We start from the raw sequence: 20,036 nt of genomic DNA, 5'->3' as shown, positions 1-20,036 counted from the left end.
AGCAGGAGTAATAGATTATCATCAGCAGTCGTGGAAACGTCATCATCAGTGTAAGCAGGAGCAGCACGATGAAAGAATCGCAATCATCATCAGTAGCTGCGGCAGTCATAGCATCAGCAGCATCAGCAGCGACAGCTTTATGATTTGCTATCATCATCAGCAGCCGCAATTTAATCAACAACTTTAACCATAACGGATTCGTTATCAACAGTAGCAGCAAGAGTAACAGTCCAACACAGTCATCATCATCATCATAATCATTATCATCAGCAGCCTTATCACAATCTCGCCTCTATACCCCTACGCGCACACGTACATATCGAAGCGCTCTTCGACATTATACAATCAAATACAAAAGCCACCTCGACTGAACGCTGGCCTGTGGAATATAACCTCGTAGGACGCGTTCGTCATCGGCAGCGTTCACGTGGTCACACTCACAGCAGGATATCAACACAATCATTATCACCATCAGTCAGCTGGAGCTCACCAAGTCGCGCGCGCGCGCCTCGCATGCATGCGAGACCTGAAGCCGCCGTCCACGTAGGAGCAGCGGGGGAAGGAAACGCGAACATCCCACCCGAGCTATGGACCACGGGTTCGCATCTCCACCCCGGTGCATCGCCGACCTCGTCGTCACGGTCATCATCTCCGTGCTCGTCGCCGCCGGCTTCGGCTACGTTCCTCTAGCCGGTGCCTCGGCCTCGTGGTGGTGAGTGGAATGAGTGGATGGTTGTGATGGGTGGGTGGGTTGGTGGTCGTGGTGGTGGTGGTGCTGGCAGTTTGGCGCTGCACACACAAACCCGGCCGCTCGCGTTCGATTCGCGCTCACGGCCGTCAACACCGGTGACGATTTATCTGAACCGGTCCTGGCGATTCAAACAAGTAACTGGGTACTGTGTGTATCCAACATCGCCATTTGGGATACAAAGGCGGTCGGGCGAGGCGTTGGCCACCCACCCCCTCGTGAACCGTGCCGGCCTTTTAGGTGGTTGCTAACAGCACTTGCCCCAACAGTCTAATAAGGCTATACGGGGGAACTTTGTCTTTGGTGCTGGTGATAAAAAAAACTACGTTGTTATAACTTCGTATTCGTTATTAAGGTTGTCATAACGTACAATCGTTGTCATGGTGGTAATCGTCATCACTGCCGACAAAATCATCATCATCATCATAGTTGTCAATGTAACATACTTGTCTTCGCTGTAATCATCATGATCATGAAGATCATCACCAGCGTCTCGCTCGTCATCGCGGACCATAATGAGCATCTTTATTACGCGTTATCTAAAAAACTGTCGGTGCAATGATAATTATCATCATCTGTATAATGATGAGATCATGATCTTAATGATGATTATGATGATGATCAGCATAATCTCTGTCGTCATAATCACCATCGTTATCATCACTACCATCATCGTCGTCGTTATCGTTACCGTCGTCATTGTCATTATCATCGTCGTGTTAACCATAATTGCCGTTGTCAACGTTACTGTCATTACCATCATCATGATTATCATCATGATCCCTGTCAGCATCATCGTCATCATAATCGTGGACATTGTAATCTTCGTCACTGCCGCAGTCATCATAATCATCATCATCATCAGTAATTATAATTATTGCCATCGCGATGATATTCAGAACGACTATATTCTTGATTATGCTGCTGGTTTACCAAATGTTATTGGCAAGAGCACTCCCTCTAAACGACGGCGAAAAGTAAAAACACAGAACTAAAGAAAACTACCCAGTCTGCGAGGTCGTGCAGTGTAACCTCCGTTTGTACGACAGTATACATATATACTGTCAGTATATATATACACTGTCAGTATATATACTGTCAGTATATATACTGTCAGTATATACATATATACTGTATATACTGTCGTGCGTTCCTAACCCTCCGTAGCTGCGATCATTAATCAAATTCATCACTTCATGATAAAAAAAAATATCCACCGTGGTGACACATCTATCTGCATGAATGCAATCACACATCACGCGACGCTCTAAACACGAATCGATCAAATAAGCGGCAACTTCAAAAGGACCTCAGGAGCGGTTCTCTATTGCACCCTTCCCCGGGCTATGTTCTGACCATGACCCAGAGCAAGGTGGTGCACTGCTCACTGCCGGGAAGTTACCAATGGATAGACATTCCTTTTCGAGGTCCTCATCCAGCAGTGGATTGACAAACTTTGTCTGTATATTTGCAATGCGTTGGCATAGCTTCTCGCCCCATACATTCTGGAACGCCAGCAATTGGCAAAGCTCCGCTGCTTCGTTTGTATTCGGATGTTATCGGACCATTAACGAGTGCTCATACACGGGAGAAAACCGGAACACCCGGTAAAAAAACCCCCATCCGTGCGAGGGAGAAACACTCTATCCCATACAGACGGAAAAGGCGTAATCCGCATTGTTTTGATGTACCGCCCTCTCCTGGCGAGCTCGGCTATGGCAACCTCCTCTACGTCCACGGGACGGACAGTTCCTCAACATCAGTGCGATCCACCAATCCTCGCCATCGATAAAGGCCGTGCCATACCCGTGCCGTACCCGTGCCGTGCCCGTGCCGTACCCGTGCCAGGTCGCTGGGTGCCGTGCCCGTGCAGAGACCCGAGATGTACCTGCTGGGCGCGCAGCCGCTGTGCGCCTCGCTGCCGGGTCTCTCCCCCGGGCAGCGCAAGCTCTGCTCCCTCTACCAGGACCACGTGGCGCACGTGGCGGCCGGGGCGCGACTTGCCGAGCGCGAGTGCCAGCACCAGTTCCGCGCCAGGCGCTGGAACTGCAGCGCCGGGGAGGGCGAGCACGCATACGGCAGGGTCACCGACACGGGTGAGCTCGTGTTTATCTGCCTGCCGACTCAGCTGTCTGAAGACTTACCTGTCTTCCCGTCTACCTACCTACCTGCCTGCCCGCCTGCCTACCTACATATCTAACTACCTACCTGCCTGCCTGCCTACCTGCATACCGACCTGCCTACCTACATATCTACCTACCTGCCTGTCAACCTATCTAACTGCCTGTCCACCTACCTCCATAACCTAACTCACCACCTGCCGACCTGCCTGTCCCTCCTACATATCTGACTGCCTCACGACCTACACAACCACCTGCCTGTCTGCTTGCCTGTCTGCCTGCTCACCTGGCCTGAGTTATGTCTGCACACAAGAGCAGGTGCGTGGTTATGAAGTGTTTCTATGGGAAGGAATTCGTTATTTGTTGTTGTTGTTTTTAATATGCAAAGCGAGGTAGAGGAGCGGAGGAAGGAAGCTCTTGAACCTGGGACTTGAACCGAGGCAAGGAGGGGACAGCACGGATGGGTGGGGGAAGGGAGTTTCCAGACATTGTGGGCAGCAAACGAGAATGAGCGACCATCCCCCCCGCCTCACTGAGTTAGAGGTCTACGGAAAGCCTTGGGGTTGCTGGATTGGAGAGTGTGTGGAGAGGCGGTGCTGGGGGGAGGGGGGGAAGAAATGATGACAGTACAGCAAGTAGGTCCACGTAGGATTGTGCAGTGACGATCGTTTGAGGGCAGTGGCAGAATGAATTCGTGCCGGATTCGGTGCGCGTGCCGTAGTTTCCGCCACACATTTCCTTACCCTCATTCCGAACACCCCCTCACCCGCGCCACCCATCAACCCCCTCGCCATCAATGAGGCGATGACGTGTGGTCTAGCCGCGTATCTGTTGCAGAGGTTCACGGTTCTAATCGAGCGGCCGCCCTGATTAATACTCTGTGTGTACGGTATTAACCACAAACAACAACAACAACAACAACGCAATATTTTGCCTGACAGTGATCGTTAAAGATCGCGTTACGTCCTTCGCAAGAGCACCCATTGTGTGGCCGGACGAGGCCACTCGAAAATCACTCAACACACACACAGCCATCGGCACGGGCGAACAAAAACACACGTGGCAGCACCCTGGCCCCGAAAGAAGAAAAATAACGAAACCAAGTCATGAGACTCAGCGAGGGGTTTCCCCGTGGCTGAACAAAACGTAGTTATAATACGCAATGATAATTATAAATTTGAAATTTACCTATTTTAAATGAGAAAACGTGTGCATTTGTGTCTTTCGTTCACATGAAGTCCTGGTCACAAAAGCAAAGTTTGTGGGGAATAATAGCCGTTTTCCATACTTTTAGGCATACGCAATAAAAAATAACACTTTGTAGCCAGGAACAAGAATTGTGTTACATAGTGTAATTAACGTGATTTTAGTGGCGCAACTTACATTACGAGCTCAGGGGGGGGGGGGGGGGGGGCGGCAATCGGTCAGGCGATGCCCCGATATTTGATTTGTCTCGCACGGTCGCACCGAGGCTGTGAGATATCCGGCTCCTCTCGTTACTCTCACGGTCTCGAACATTTCACGCTGTAGGGGCGGAAAAATTCACCCACTACAGCTCCGTAGCGCCTCTTTTGAAAAATTACGCTACTGCTCAAATTCAATTAAAATAAAACGTGGAACGTAAACAAGATCATTTTCATTAAAAAAAATTAACGTAAACCGCGTTTTAAATAAGTTCTTAATCTTCAATACTGCTGTTGAAAACATCTCATCATGGTGTTTTCAATGGTGCATCAACTCGTAGCTTTGGTCATCAGTGGGGTGCCGTGGGGGGGGGGGCAAAGCAAGGCACCCCCCATGCCCCCCAACGCCCGTCACGTTCCTGCGTGATGGTAACCAACCCCACCTCCCCACCTCTCCCCACCTTCCCCAAACCCCCGGCTCCCCCACCGCGTGCCAGGCTCTCGCGAGGCCGCCTTCGTCTTCGCCGTGTCGGCCGCGGGCGTGACGCACGCGGTGTCGCGCGCGTGCCGCGAGGGCGACCTGGCCACGTGCGGCTGCAGCCGCGCGCCGCGTCCGCGCGCCCTGCAGCGCGACTGGCTGTGGGGCGGCTGCGGCGACAACACCGAGTACGGCTACCGCTTCGCCAGGGAGTTCGTGGACGCCAGGGAGCGAGAGGACAGGGGAGCCGCAGAGCCGCGCCGGGCGCTCATGAACCTGCACAACAATGAGGCGGGACGTCGGGTAAGAAGGGGGGGGGTGGAGGGGGGAGGAGTGGGGGGTGGAGGGGGGTGGTGGTGGGGGGGGGGGTGTGGCGTGGGGGGTGGGGAGCGCGCCGCGCTATGAATCGGGCGGGCCGAGATCGAGTCCCGCGAACGGTCGACACCGGTGACGATTATCTGAACCGGTCCTAGGCCTCCCCCTAGGGCGACTCAGCCTCAGATGAGTAGCTGGTGCGGTGTGTAAACATCTTCACTAAGGAAACAAAGGCGGCCGGGCGTGGTGTTGGCCACCAACCCCCTCGTGTGCTGTGCTGGCCTTTATCGGTGCTCGCTAACAGCACTTGCCCCAACAGTATGTTAAGGCTACACGGGGGATCTTTGTCTTTGTTTCGTGTGTCGGGCTGTCCGACACGGCGCTGATGCCTCGTTCATACGTAAACTGCTTTTTGTGTTCAGTTTTCTGTCCTTCGACCGCACCTTCGATTGGCACTATTTGACTACGTAGCGTGCGAAAAAAGTTCAACATACACCATGCAAAAACACGTGACCTTGAATAACTTTCAGCAGCGCCGCATTCCCGTCACAGGCAGGAGGGCCTCGCTGCGATGTGGGGCCCTGACTCTTTAACAGGACGTCACTGCAGTGACGTCACGTGAGCGGTTGTCTGATTTTGTTCTAATCATCGGGACGATGAACGATACGACAGCAGATTAAGATGATTGCAATTCGATTCGTGGATTGGTCGATGAATATTAATGAGCGGCATCGTCTTGATCACCTGCGGCATCTTCATGATCAGAGGAATAATTATCAGCTGCATCACGATTCATCACCAGCTGCATCAGACGCATCGCTGTAAAAATCATCATCAGCTCGATCATCATTGACTGCGTCACTGCAATAATCACCATCAGCTGCGTCACTGTACAAATCATCATCAGCTCCATCATTATCATCAGCTGCATCATGATCATCATCATCATCAGTCGCTTGCGTTGCGATCGAAACGTCGTGATCTATTATTTTGCCTACCTACGTGACCTTACCGAAAGAACCAAAGAGTATGGATTCCTGCAGTCACGAAAGCTTCAATTTAACATCATCATCATCAACCAGAGTAGTACAACGGCATCAGTATATTTTAAGGGATTAATGTCAGGCCGCTGTTCCGAGGATTAGCAGCCCTAGGAAAATATATCTACACCCGGCACACCACACCCAGAATGCCCTCCACTTATATTTGTGGCTACCGTAGTCACGTGGTGCCATCTTTCTCCAGTAGACCAGCAGCGACTCGGGAAAAATATATATAATTCAGTGAGAAATTAAACCCTGTATCATCATCATCATCGGAGTACCATCATCAGCTACATCGCCATTATAGTATCATCAATCGCAGCAGTAGGCACATGGTAATTATTTCCATGCAGTAGCATCGGCAACACATGTTATATGCAATGCGGTCTTTCAACGAGGTTGGGTTTTAACGGTCAGTTCATATAGAAAATGAACAATAACATGAATAATGGTAACGGTTTTTAGTGACCACATTTACAATATCTTAAGTTGCTCTTTGAGCTGCATGCTCGTCGCACGGCACGAGTGTTCCGAGAAGCGGTGTCGCTGTTGTTAGCGCACTGCGACTGCGAACTCAGCCCCGTGTCGATTCCAGCATCGATGGCGAATATCTGAACCGGTCCCGGGCCTCCCCGTAGGTTGACTCAGCCTTAATTAAACCAGTAGCTGTTGGAGTGTGTGTACATCACCAGCAGGGAAGACAGAGGCGGCTGGACGTGGTTCTGACCACACCACATTCTCCTCCTGCGTCGTTCCCGCCTCCATAGGTGCTCGCTAACGGCACTTTCCCCAACAGTCTATTAAAGGCTATATGGGGGATCTTTGTATTTGTTCTTACACGACAAAACAAACATCAAACAGTTGGGGCAAGTGCTGTTAGCGAGCACCTATGAAGGTTGGGACGGCACACGGAGGGGGTGAGTGGCCAACACCCCGCCCGACCGCCTTTGTCTCCCCAGTGGCGATGTTTACACACCGCACCAGGTCCTCATTTGAGGCTGAGTCGACCCCGGGGAACCCCAGGGCGGTTCAAATAATCGTCACTGCTGTTGGTGGCCGTGAGCGGGAATCGAAATGTGGGTTGCTGGGTTCGTATCGCAGCGCCGCGTACCACCGCTCCCCACTGTTATCGCAAAGAGAAATATTACAAACATCCCAACGTAGAACCTTAGCAGACTGTAGGAGCAAGTCCTGTTAGCGAGCACCTCTGAAGGCCGGAACGGCACACGGAGGAGTGGGGGGGGGTTGGCCAACACCAAGCCCGTCCTTACACACGCAGAGAGACACAGACACACGGGGAACTGGCGTGGGCCAGAAGGCGACATCAAAGACACAAACTCCCCCTTTTAGTGGCGACGCCAGGAGGCGACATTGCATCCGCCAATTATTTCCTGCGTTCGTTTCAAAGAGCAACCACCAAACCAACGACCACCTAACCAGCCATCCAGCCAGCCACAACCAATGCAACAACCGACACCACCACCGCCACCACCACCACAACAACCAGCAAATAATTACAATGACCACATTGAAGCAGAGAAAACAAGGGTTACCCCAGAGGAAGGAGACAGGCCGATGCCACAAAGGAAACGACTGAGCAGCGACCCATCGTTTATGGGTTTATTTTTTTTTATCTTCGCACGGAGATGCAAAATCCGGCTTTGAAGAGAGGGGGGAGGCAACCAAGAGTTTATTGCAAGGCCAGAATTTGTTTCTGTTCATGGTGGGGGGTTGGGGGTGGGTAGATGTGGAAAGTGGAGGTGGGGGGGTGTTTGAGCGGGCGGGGGGGGGGTGTTTGAGGGGGAGAGGCCGAGGGCGAGGTTGCTTTTTTGTCAATGCACGTGTCTTTTCACGTGCTAATCAGGGTACACGGCGCCAGTATGCACGTGGTAATTGTGAGCAGACTGGATGGGGGGTGGAGTGTGGGTGAGTGGCGTGGGCGCGAGTTGGGATGTTTTGGTTTCGGTGGCGAGATGTTGACTACCTCGCCCGGTTTACACGGCGGCCGTGTATACCGGCTGGATTTTTCTCCGGGTCCTCCAGGTTTTTTTTAACCTCTCCACATTTAGAATCAACGTCACGCGTTTCGAATACGGTGTTCGGCTGCCGTAAATGTCCACGTTTTTCGCCACGTCGTTGAGCTATCATTTGTGGTCAGGTCGCTTGTGAAAAAGATCAACACAGCTCAGTGGGCCTTACCTGAAAACATCGTTTTTAATTGTTTATAGTTCTCGATGTATGCCCCCGAACGCGTTCTCTTAGCCCGTACGCGCACCTTAAAGGTGCTGCTGATGATGACTTGGATAAATTGATAAATATCAAGGTACTATCAGCCCACACATCCTTTGGCAGCCAGTGAGCAAAACGTTTCTCTAATATAGTGTATGGGAAGTAATTGTAATTTTTTTTATTTGCTGTACAGCCAGTTAATACGACAAATCGCTAACCTTAAACACCCAGTCGTTCATAAAAGTTGAAGGCGGTATAGTACTATCGTAATGGAGCAAGTGCAGAATCACTGAACCGGAATTGATAGCTCGAAAGCATTTAGCGCGCGGCCCTTGAAAGTGCGGGGCCCGTAGTTTGTGTAGGTACTTTTGCTGCTGGGATAATCCAGCACTATCTCTGTCCACCCAGACGTGTAAATAGATGCACCACCGTTTAGTCGATCAGCGGGGGACGGCTCAGAGCATCGTTGATGCTGCTGCTGCTAATGCCATTGCTGTTGTCACACTGCTCGTGACAATGATGCTCCAGGAACTGCTGTTGCATTAACTCATCAATTCACCCTCCCCACCTCCCGCCACTCAAATCCTCTCTCTTGTTCGCAATGACGATGGTAAAAGTGACTTGCGCAGATAACTTGGATTTAAGTGAGGGTGATTTGCGCAGCGTCAACCTCACTCTCTCGACCAGCCCCATCTGTACCCAGTGGCAAGACGTTGTCAAGACGACTGGAGATGGTCCTGGTTGCAGTGGAAGGTCCAAAGACCCTTTTTGGTGGAATTTCCTCCAGGGGTTCCACAATGCCCAGGCTCAGACAAGCTGAGTTGTCCGGGTTAGTTAATCGCCGCCCGGGGTTCGGCGTTGTCAGCTGCTGACTGTAGCGACTCACCAGGGATGCTGAGCCTGGTGTGTTGGCAGCTGCTGACTGTAGCGACTCACCAGGGATGTTGAGCCTGGTGTGTTGTCAGCTGCTGACTGTACCGACTCACCAGGGATGTTGAGCCTGGTGTGTTGTCAGCTGCTGACTGTACCGACTCACCAGGGATGTTGAGCCTGGTGTGTTGGCAGCTGCTGACTGTACCGACTCACCAGTGATGTTGAGTCTGGTGTGTTGTCAGCTGCTGACTGTACCGACTCACCAGGGATGTTGAGCCTGGTGTGTGCCTACGGTAACCAGCTAGAGACCCGGCCCAGATGGAACAAGCCTGAGGCACAACTAACTCCCCCGCACCCTCTCTCCCTCCGTCTCCCCCAGGCCGTGTTCAACTCGGCCGAGGTGGCGTGCAAGTGCCACGGCGTGTCGGGCTCGTGCTCGCTCAAGACGTGCTGGCTGCAGCTCGCCGACTTCCGCAAGGTGGGCGACTCGCTGCTGCGGCGCTACGAGCGAGCGGTCGCGGTGCGCGCCACGCGGCGCGGCCGCCTCGAGCCGAGCGGCCCCAACAAAGCGCCCCCGCCGGCTCCGCCGGTGCCCCCTTCCCCCCTCGGGGGGCCTCTGCCGCCGTCGGGGGCGGCAGGAGGTGGAGGAGGAGGCGGCCAGCAGGGCGCGGGGGCTGCGGCGGCTGCTGGCGCCTCGGCGTTGGCGGAGGACGAGCTGGCGTACCTGGAGGCGAGCCCCGACTACTGCGCGCGTAACGGCAGCACGGGCTCGCTGGGCACGGCGGGGCGGCTGTGCGAGCGAGCGAGCACGGGGCCGTCGGGCTGCGAGCTGCTGTGCTGCGGCCGGGGCTACGACCACTACAAGGCGACCGTGGTGGAGCGGTGCCAGTGCAAGTTCCACTGGTGCTGCTACGTCAAGTGCAGGAAGTGCTCGCGCACTGTGGACCAGTACGTCTGCAAGTGATTGGGCTGGGGGGGGGGGGGTGGTGGTTGCTGGTGGTGGCGATTGTAGCAGCGTAGCGGTGAGCGCGCCGCGCTACTGAACCCCTGCCACCCGAGTTCGAGTCCCGCTCACGGCCACCAACACCGGTGATGATTATCTGAACCGGTCCTGGGCCCACCCCTAGGTCGACTCGGCCTCTAATGAGTACCTGGTGCGATGCGTAAAAACAATGGCACCGGGGAGACAAAGGCGACCGGCACGTGGTGCTCGCCACCAACCCCCACGTGCGCCATGCCGGCCTTCATAGGTGCTCGCTAACAGCACTTGCCCCAACATTCTGTTCAGGCTACGCAGGTGATCTTTGTCTTTGCTGGTGACGGCGTCGGGGAACGGTGGCGGGATGGGCTGTCTCCCCACCTTGCCCCCCCCCCTCTCCCGCTGATGAGCTGAAGATCGACGTGGAGAAGAGAAGAACAGGCTTGCGTGCGCATGGATCGTGGTTATCGCCTCTCGTCTTGCGTGCGTCCGTGCGTGCGTTTTCTTCCTCTCGGTCTTCGGGAAGTATTTAATTAGCAGTGAAGGAGGGAAGCTGGGTGCGTTGGCGTGCTCACAAATGGGCCCCTTCTGCTGCTGCTCGCTGTGTGTTTCTACGTGATAGATGTGGCCGTTTAAAATAATAATACCGACGGAACTTTACACTAAAGTTCTGTTGATATCGCATCAACGCTGTGAGCGTTATCGTGAACCCACGACGGACAGATGGACAGAATTATAATTCGTGGACACTTTCAGACGTTAATAATCACGACGGCGATGACGATGAATTTTTTTAGTAAATTTGCTATTAGCTCTCTTCTTACAGCGCCGGGCTATGTGTGCACCTATTGTTAAACTTCCTTTGCACCATACATAGGCAACAAACTAAACACAATCATCACGAGAAGAAGACGCTGCTTGCGTTTGCCACAGAACGGATAGAGTCTGTCAGTAGGGAAGCGAGGGGGACGATGCTGTCGCTGCGATTTTTTTTTTATTCAATTCAGTAACTTTGCTGGTTATCTTTTTTCTAAAATTCGGTCAAATTTTGGGCCGCAGCACCAGCAACACGCAGCCCCCCTCAACCCACGCCGTGCCGAATTGTTCACGCGGAGAGAGTTTCATGAACGTTCCCGAAGTCCTCCTTGCACACGTGGCAGCGGTGTACTGATGAGCTTCCAATAAGGGAGACACCGGCACACACAGTGCCGTTTATTTATCATTCTTCTGCCAACATTTAAATATATGTACACAAAATAAAAAAACAATGCCATATTTATCGGCTCTTTTAGAGCTCGTGGCTGCCGTGATTAAATAATAATGTTGGGGTGGGGGGGGGGTGGCATGTTGACATGCAAAGTGAGGCTGAGATTGCTTTGCTGTTGGAAAACCTTTTGTCGCCTGCAATAATAATAACACTTTATTTTATACAGCGTCATTCATTCCAAAAGCATTCCACAACGCTCTACATTAATTATACACAGCGACCAAATCCCACGTACGTGCGGTTGGCTAGGTATGGCGTGAAAGAAGTACAACGCGCACGCACACATACACACACACGTACCAAGCAAATTTAAATCCCTACTACCAAGCGAAAAAAATAAAAAGTTAATAAGTGGCACGAAACCAAAAAAAACACAACATTTTTTTGTCACTATTATTAATAATTATAATGTATAATCATATATTGTACTGTATAACGAAGCAACAGCAGTGTCGGTCTCATGCAACTCGCTTGCTTTGTCACGCAGTTGCGCGCTTTGTGCTACCATAACGAACGCAGCTCATGTTACGATAGATTTTTTTTAAAAATAATTATCGATTTTTCTGGTTCGTTCATCATTAGGACTATAGAATACAGCGTCGAGCATGACACCGAATAATAGCCATCATCATTAACATAATTATAATCTATGGTCAATCCACTGCTGGATGAAGGCCTCCACAATCTGCCTCCAGTTGTCACGGAACTGCAATGCGACAATCTCCACAGACTAGCAGAGTGGTGCAGCATCGCTGTGATGCTGGTGCTGGGCCTCCCCTAGGTCAACTCAGCCTCAAATTAGTACCTGGTGCGATGTGTAAACATCGGCACTGGGGAGAAAAAAGGCGACCGGGCGTGGTGGTGGCCACCCACCCCCTCGCGTGCCGTGCCGGCCTTCATAGGTGCTCGCTAACAGCACTTGCCCCAACAGTCTGTTAAGGCTATAAGGGGGATCTTTGTATTTGGTGATGCCTCCTCCCTTCGTTTTTGTGAATCGGGGCACCGAGTCTGCGTTCCGCGCGCCGTGGTTCACTTCTGGGTGTTGATCACAGTCACCGCACACTGCCGGAGAGAGTTTTACATTTTCCATTCGAGCAACATCATCCCCTGAAATCCGCCGTTTACAAAATTAGAATCAAGAAGAACCCTGAATGAATTGAGACAACACAAAACATCATTGATGAACGTTCACAGATGACAACCTGCAATCTTAACAAAACGTGCTAAATTCATTTCAAAACAGAGTCCATGCATCACGCATTCATGTTACTGGAAGTCAGTTTGACCATTTGTTAAAATACATTCAATAGCCGGACACGATTTGTTAAAATAAATGTACCAACCCGATGTGTCCTGACTTTTGGGCCACCCTGTATATGCCGAGATAATCAACAGACAAAAACAAAGCGCCTATGCATCCATGCATTAGGCAGAAGGCTGCACGTGCAATAGACGGACTCGCCCCCTCCACCCTGCCCCCCCCCCCCCCACTATTGGGGAACGTGGAATTTCCACTGACAAGCCCGAGTCTCTGCAGGGCTGCTACGTCGCGCGGGGAACCGTGGCGGAGAGCGAGCGGTGAGGCCGACGGCGCCAAGCTCAGAGTGGCTAAGACGTCCTCGCGGGCACGGCCACGACCCTGAGCCGTCGCCTCCTTCCTTCTGCCGGATCGCTCGCCAGTCGCAATAGTCGACGTCTGACTTGTTTTTTTTGCTGCGTTGCATCGAAAGCTGTTCAATATCTCTCTCTCTATACTCTTTGGTTCTATCGGTAAAGTCATGTCGGTATTAAATACAATGAATCACGACGTTTCGGGTGAAACACGGACGCTTGTGTTGCGCCCGAAACGTCGTGATTTATTTTCTTTATACCGATGTGACTTTACCGAAAGAACCAAAGAGTAAGGATTCCTGCAGTCACGAAAGCTTCAAATCGAGATCTCTCTCTCTCTCATCGGTGGTGTCAAACGCCTGGTCCACACCCGAGCCATGGGTCCCGGCAACTTGGTTCCATGCAACGGAGATCGCTCGCGTGTGTGTATGTATGTATGTATGCGCAACCGATTGCGAGCAGTTGCTTGGACGATATAACACGTGGGTGCACGCTCTCTCTCGCCACTGCCATCGCCTGGCCACACATCGAAGCCCCACGCCGACAACACCCTGTGATGGTGGTGGTCACCCATTGAAGTGATAACCAGGCTCAGACATTTACGTGATCAGACAAGATCGTGCGCAGTCAGGGTGTCTTGATCTTAGGCCAAGATCAAATCAGAGTTTTTAAAAAATATATATACAGGAGGAATCAGATGAGCTATAAAGCTCCTTTTCACAGATCTCCAGTCGGGGGCGGGTCAGAGCGTCACAACAGCAAACAATACAAACACACGATCGGAGTACAAACGATCAAGCTACGCTGAGGTTACTATAAAGCCACGACAGAGATGTCACGTGCCCCCACGCCTCGAGTGAACGCGGTGTCAGCAGGACGTTTGATTTCGCGTCGGTGCCCCGATTCACGCTGACGCTCCCTAACGAAAATGCCTCCTGCACGGTATCCACGCCGTCGCCTTCAACCCCCCTCTCCCACCTTCCCCGCAGGGCGAAGCGCCCGGGTTGAAATCGCTGCCATTGATGTTTTGAACGACGCTTTAAAATTTGTTTTATTTAAATAACGTTTCGTTATTGTTCCATAGTTTTTGTTTTTAATAATTTGTATTCTTATTCGATAAATACCGCATCGAGTGTTCGTGATCTTGCTTAATTTAAACAAAAAAATGTTCTATGATGGCACTGTAGCTTTTTTTTTTTATAGCAGTGTGAGTTGCGTACGCGAATTAGCAATATATTCAGAATTTCCGCAATGTCACTGCTCCGAATTGCTATATGCCTTGTGTATGTCCGTCGTTGTATATCTGTAAATGACACATGTATAAACCGCGGAAGAAGTGGTGACCTTCATGAACACGCAAATTTTCCATTAAAACAATTCTGGCGATCATTACGCGTTGCTTGTTCATCATTGACACAATCATCATCATCATCATTGTAATTATTATAAACGTGACTATTGGTGTATAAACGAATGAACAATAATATAGACCTCGCAACAATATATGATCCGCTTACATTTTGTAGGCAATGTCATCATACAATTAAACATCATCATCAGCAGCAGCATGTGAAGCGGTATCAGCATAAGCATCACGATCATCATCGTCGTGTTAAAATACGTACAATATATATAGGGTTTAAAACAATGCATGTTGCATTTCCCAGTTTAACACGTAGGCTGTCGCGAACATTATCACCCATAAGAGAGTTTTGGGTTAGGTCGCGTAAATATATAAATGTGTCGTTAAACCCACTACCACCAGAACACAGCCAACTAGTAAGGGTTGCCACGTAAACAGAAACATGCCAATTCGTCACTAGTACAGCACACCGGTGTGTTGGAGAGCCAAACCACAACATTTACAATCTGAGTACGACGTTTCGCCAGTAATTACAACAGGCTTCATCAGGCGACAGCTAGTTGGCTGTGTCGGGTGGTGGCGGCTTTTATCGATACATTTATACATTTCCCAATCAAACGAAATTGCTGCTGCTGCTTTGGCAGTGGTGCACACGCACAATGAACGCTGCTCAAAAGAGGAAACAAATATAAGTTGTGACGTTTCGGGCAACGGACCTTCTTCACAGCACATGGGCCAGTCTACCTCTCAGGCCTATGTGTTGTCAAGAAGAGGCCGTTGCCCGAAACGTCGCGTATTGTATGCATTTACTTCTTTTAAAGCCACGGTGTGAATGATGAAAGTGTTGGGTTTTTTAAATCCTTTATATTAAGTTCGCTTGCTTGCTTAGGACCGTGCAAATCTTTCGGTCGTTTTTTAACCCACTTCCCGTGATCCAATCGAGCTGACATTTTCCACACAGACTCGTTGTGCGTGACAATTAATGTTCGTGAAATTTTTTTTCCAAAATTTTACACTTTTTAGGACAAAAATATTATATTTAATTACCAATTGCTTAATGGTGGCAGGCAATCATCTGACCCATAGGTGGCAGCCATCTCAAGCCAGAGGACGAGAGGACTCTAGCCGCCACGCATATAAAGGATTTATAGTGAAAAACTTTGTTTTTACGGGTTATACTTTTTTTTAATTCCATCTTAATCTTCACCATTGTCCGTGTGTCTGTTAACACGTTACCTCTTACGTCACGTCTCACGTGACGGCTCATGTTACCCCTCAAATGCAGCTGGTGGTTAACTGACTACGAACACTGACAGCCGAGCTATAGTCCAAGATGAGTGGCGAGTGAATTGTCAACCCGGTTATGGCCATTCCTGTTCAACAACCCGTTCCTGCTCAACGACCTGTACATTTAGTAGTAGGTTTTTACCCTTTAAACTGGTACAAAACTGACACCTTTATACAAGGCATCATGTTTGCAATAACCGCAACACAAGCAGTCAAAATGCAAACAAAAAGAAACAACTCTGATAATGGTAATGATATGCACTGTCCTTGAAGTTGATTGGTCCACACCCGAGACAGCTTTCCTTAGAGCCTAGTCTCCATTGCTGTTGGACCAGATGATGCCAAAATGCGTACAACTCAAAAACAGTGCACTATCAGAGTATTGAGAGCTCGGGGTAAGCATTTACACTATGAGACCTCCTTTACCAGTGGCAAAATATAGTAGTAGGTTTTTACCCTTTAAACTGGTACAAAACTGGCACCGTTATACAAGGCATCATATTGCAAACATGATGCCTTGTATAAAGGTGTCAGTTTTGTACCAGTTTAAAGGGTAAAAACCTACTACTATATTTTGCCACTGGTAAAGGAGGTCTCATAGTGACCTGTACATTTGTGTTTGTACATCACTGCCCACACATTCCCTGACCATTCATCATGACCATCACGATCCATCGGGCAGATAGCCCGCAGTAAGCGTCCACTGGACATTTCCTCATTTTGTTTCCACTTTCCTCTCTGTCGTGTGTCAATATGCTCAAGCAGTGTGCCACATCTCTCTGGCACCAATCTCTTACACTGGTCAACACACTTTTTCTGGCATAAGCTATTCCAACGGGTTTAAGGTAATTTTGGGGTGCTGATTCCAAATCTGGCATCAGTTTTTGTCTATCACATCAGGTTTTTGAGATATAAAATATTGCATTTTCAATAAAAACTGCAGAAGAAAAATATTAAATAAATGTGGATATCTACATAAAATTATATTATAAACACACTATCCTAAAAATACAGCACCACATTTTAACACTAAAGCAGTCACTGACTCGCAACAACTTGCAATCATAAGTGACAGAGTTAATTTCGGTTAAAATCAATGAAAATGGGGTATGCCTATAGCATAAAAATTTGATGTGATAGAGAAAATATGAGATCAGATTTGGAATCAGCACCCTGAAATTAGTCTTAAACAGCTGCAAAAGTCCAGGCCAGAAAAAAAAACGTTTTTTGTTGTTGTTGACCAGTGTTATATATTGTCATCCAGGCACTCTTTGTGAGGTCTTCTTCTCTTTCCAGTTCCTTCCATTCCCTTGCCATTCTCGTCTTGTGAAATGCCCAATGTCCGAGGTCTCCTAGCCACGACGAGAGGGCTTCAGCAGCAGCAGAGAGAGTGTTCGTGTCTTTTTGCTGTTCTTCAGCCTCCTCCGTCGAAGGAGTGCAGACGATAGTGCTTCACTCAAATCGTCTATTTACTTACAATGCAACTCCCCGTATGTATGCACGTATACGTTCAGAATCAGAATGTTTATTTATACTAGAAGAATCCGATGAGCTATGAAGTTTTTTTTTCACAGATGTCCAGTAAAGTTCTTCGTAATTCCCAGGTCTCTTGCGAACCCCGAGGTAGCCGGTTCGATATTTATACCCAGACGTATAAATGGATACACCAAAGTTTAGTCGATCGGCGGATCGCGTGTGTTGGGGCAAAGTGTGGGGTAGGTCCCACTTCTTCCAGCGTGGAAGAGTAGGCCAAAGTATAGTCCTCTCTAGAAGGTCTCTCTTGTGCACGGGTCGGCAACCAAAACACCAAGAGACATTTTTTTGGGAATTCCGTAAAAACAAACTAAATTTTTCAAGAGCCGCAATGCACTGAGCGACTTCACGAATCGGTCCTTTAAAGAGCCGCATGCGGCTGCGAAGTCGCAGGCTTCCGATCCCTGCTCGAGCGCCAGCATCACCCGCAGGGAGGCACCTTTAACTCTTGCTCTAACCGTTTAAAATGTTTCGAATGGAGCAGGAAAACACAAACTTCTCGACCCAATCAAAACATCAGGCCCTTCTTCCGCCAGCGGTGACTCCGGCGAGAAATTGCAGGGTTGCACCTTTACCCATTTTTTTGCGAGAGAACAGAAAGAGAAAAAAAAACAGACTTCTCAGCTGATAAAACAAAAGCTACTTGACTTGTCTGACTGCCTCAATTGGGGGCTCATCAAAGCAAGCCCCTTGTAAAAGCCAAACGCTTGTTTGTCTTTGTGCACTAAGCCTGGCACTGGCTGGTCGCGACCGCAACCGGCCCGTGTGTGCCTCTCCCACAACCACTCCCCTCCACCACCCCTCCCCCCAACCTCCTCTCTCTCTCTCTTCTCTCTTCCTTTCTTTAATTTGGGCACAATGGAATGGGAGGTAACGACAGGAAGTATCCCGAGTAATAGCTCAGCTGAGTCGTAAAAGTGGGGTTGTAAAAATTAGCATTCCGCCGTGTGAGCGTAGGGGTGGGTTGGGTTAAGTGGCTGTGTGTGAGTACGCGTGTGTCTATGGGTCTCCCCTACGTCGATTCAGCCTCAAATGACGACTGCACTGTACCTGATGCGGTGGGTAAAACATCGCCACTGGGAATGACAAAGGCGGTCGGGCGTGGTGCTGGCCACCCACCCCCTCGTGTGCCGCTGCCGGCCTTCATCGCTGCGCGCTAACTGCACTTGCCCCAACAGTCTGGTTAAGGCTATACGGGGGAATCGTTACCTTTGCTTGTGTTTGTGGGGAGGGGTCGCTGGGTGATTGGCGCCGTGCGCCACGCGTCCTGCGTCCCGAGTTCGATTCCCGCTCGAGACCCATACCGCAGTGGTCAATATCCGAACCGGTCGTGGGCCTCCCGTAGGTCGACTCAGCCAATCGCGGCGTGTTAGTCATCAGCGCTGGGGAGACAAAGACGGCCGTGCGTGATGTTGGCCACCCACCCCCTCGCCGGTGTTGCGCCTGCCTTCATTTATGCTCAGAAGTACTCGCCCCAGCAGTCTGTTAAAGGCTGGACGGGGGATCTTTGTTCTTGTGGGTGTATGTTGGGGGGGGGGGGTATATGTTTGTGTGACAGCCCAAATAGCTTCAGGGGGGTCTGCCCACCGCCCCCCCCCCACCCAACTCTGCTGATGAAGAAGACTGAGAGTGTTCTAAATTCGCGTCGTCAAGTTCTGCGGAGTCGTGAAATGTTGCCAAAATAATCTAGATTTGAAGTTTTCGTGACTGCAGGGATCCATACTCTTTGGTTCTTTCGGTAAAGTCACGTGGGTAGAAAATAAAATGAATTAAATCACGACGTTTCGATTGCAACACTAGCAATCATCGTCAGCAAAAAAAAAATGTCTTGCTGTGGTTTTCCCACCTGATGACGATTGCTTGTCTTGCAATCGAAACGTCGTGATTTAATTCATTTTATTTTATACCTACGTGACTTTACCGAAAGAACCAACGAGTATGCCATAATATTTTGTCATGTACGTACAGAGTGGTCCGTGATGTCTTTTGACCCCCAATTAAACGACCGCTGACACGTGTTTTCCCCTTTGCATGTTCATTTCTGTTTTACGTAAACATTACTTTAAAAATGTGATAGATTTAAATGGGGATCACAAGACATCTGGGCCACCGCCGTGCATAGCGTTTGGGCGATGCGGCTGCCCACGCACAAATGCCCGCGAGTAAAAACATTCAACGCGTCCGTCAGTGGCAATGCGGCCGTAAATAGGCGACGTTCCGAGCAATGGCCCTCATTCGTGATGCGCACATGCATCTTATCGGGATTGAGAGCTAGAGACGAATTGATTCACGATGGACACTGCCGGCCTGTGGAATCTGCTCACCCGTTTCCTTTCCCCAAGCTCTTATATTACGACGACGACGGCGGTGGTGGTGGTGATACAAAATGAACGCGTTACACTCGTATCGATGACGGCTTCGACAGTGCTGGTTGCTGCCGACCGCTTCACGTGTTGGGTCTTTGGGCCTTGTGCTCCGCAATTGTGTTCACAAAAAACAACGTATAAAATGATACTCAATCGACTTAGCCATTCGTCATCACCATCATCATCATCCATGGTCAATCCACTGCTCGATGAAGACCAATCCACGTCCCCTCCCCGCCCACCCCCTCCTCAACGGATACGTCGCCAAACAATGCACCGGCACACGAGCTGATTTAATCGCTCCATCTCCCACCGGTTAGGAGCCGTCCATAAATGACGTCACGCACCTAGGGGGGAGGGGGGGGGGGTCAACCATTTGTGACGATGTGTGACGAGGGGGGGGGGGGTTGAGAGATGTGAC

The 20,036-nt window shown here is 50.2% G+C and overlaps 1 protein-coding gene across 1 annotated transcript; it reads left to right on the top strand.

Moving 5' to 3' along the window:
- Window positions 1-375: 375 nt before the first annotated feature.
- LOC144943829 (protein Wnt-5b-like) lies at window positions 376-10,186 on the top strand. Its single transcript, XM_078871676.1, has 4 exons — window positions 376-712; window positions 2,597-2,844; window positions 4,769-5,052; window positions 9,589-10,186. The coding sequence occupies exons 1-4, from the start codon at window positions 588-590 to the stop codon at window positions 10,171-10,173; spliced, it is 1,242 nt and encodes a 413-aa protein (XP_078727802.1). The 5' UTR covers window positions 376-587; the 3' UTR covers window positions 10,174-10,186.
- Window positions 10,187-20,036: the final 9,850 nt, after the last annotated feature.

The sequence above is a fragment of the Lampetra fluviatilis genome, chromosome 32 (genome assembly GCF_964198595.1).
Source record: "Lampetra fluviatilis chromosome 32, kcLamFluv1.1, whole genome shotgun sequence".
Taxonomy (NCBI): domain Eukaryota; kingdom Metazoa; phylum Chordata; class Hyperoartia; order Petromyzontiformes; family Petromyzontidae; genus Lampetra; species Lampetra fluviatilis.
Note: the sequence above shows the minus strand (reverse complement) of the source record. Positions and strands in the feature narration are given on the sequence as shown.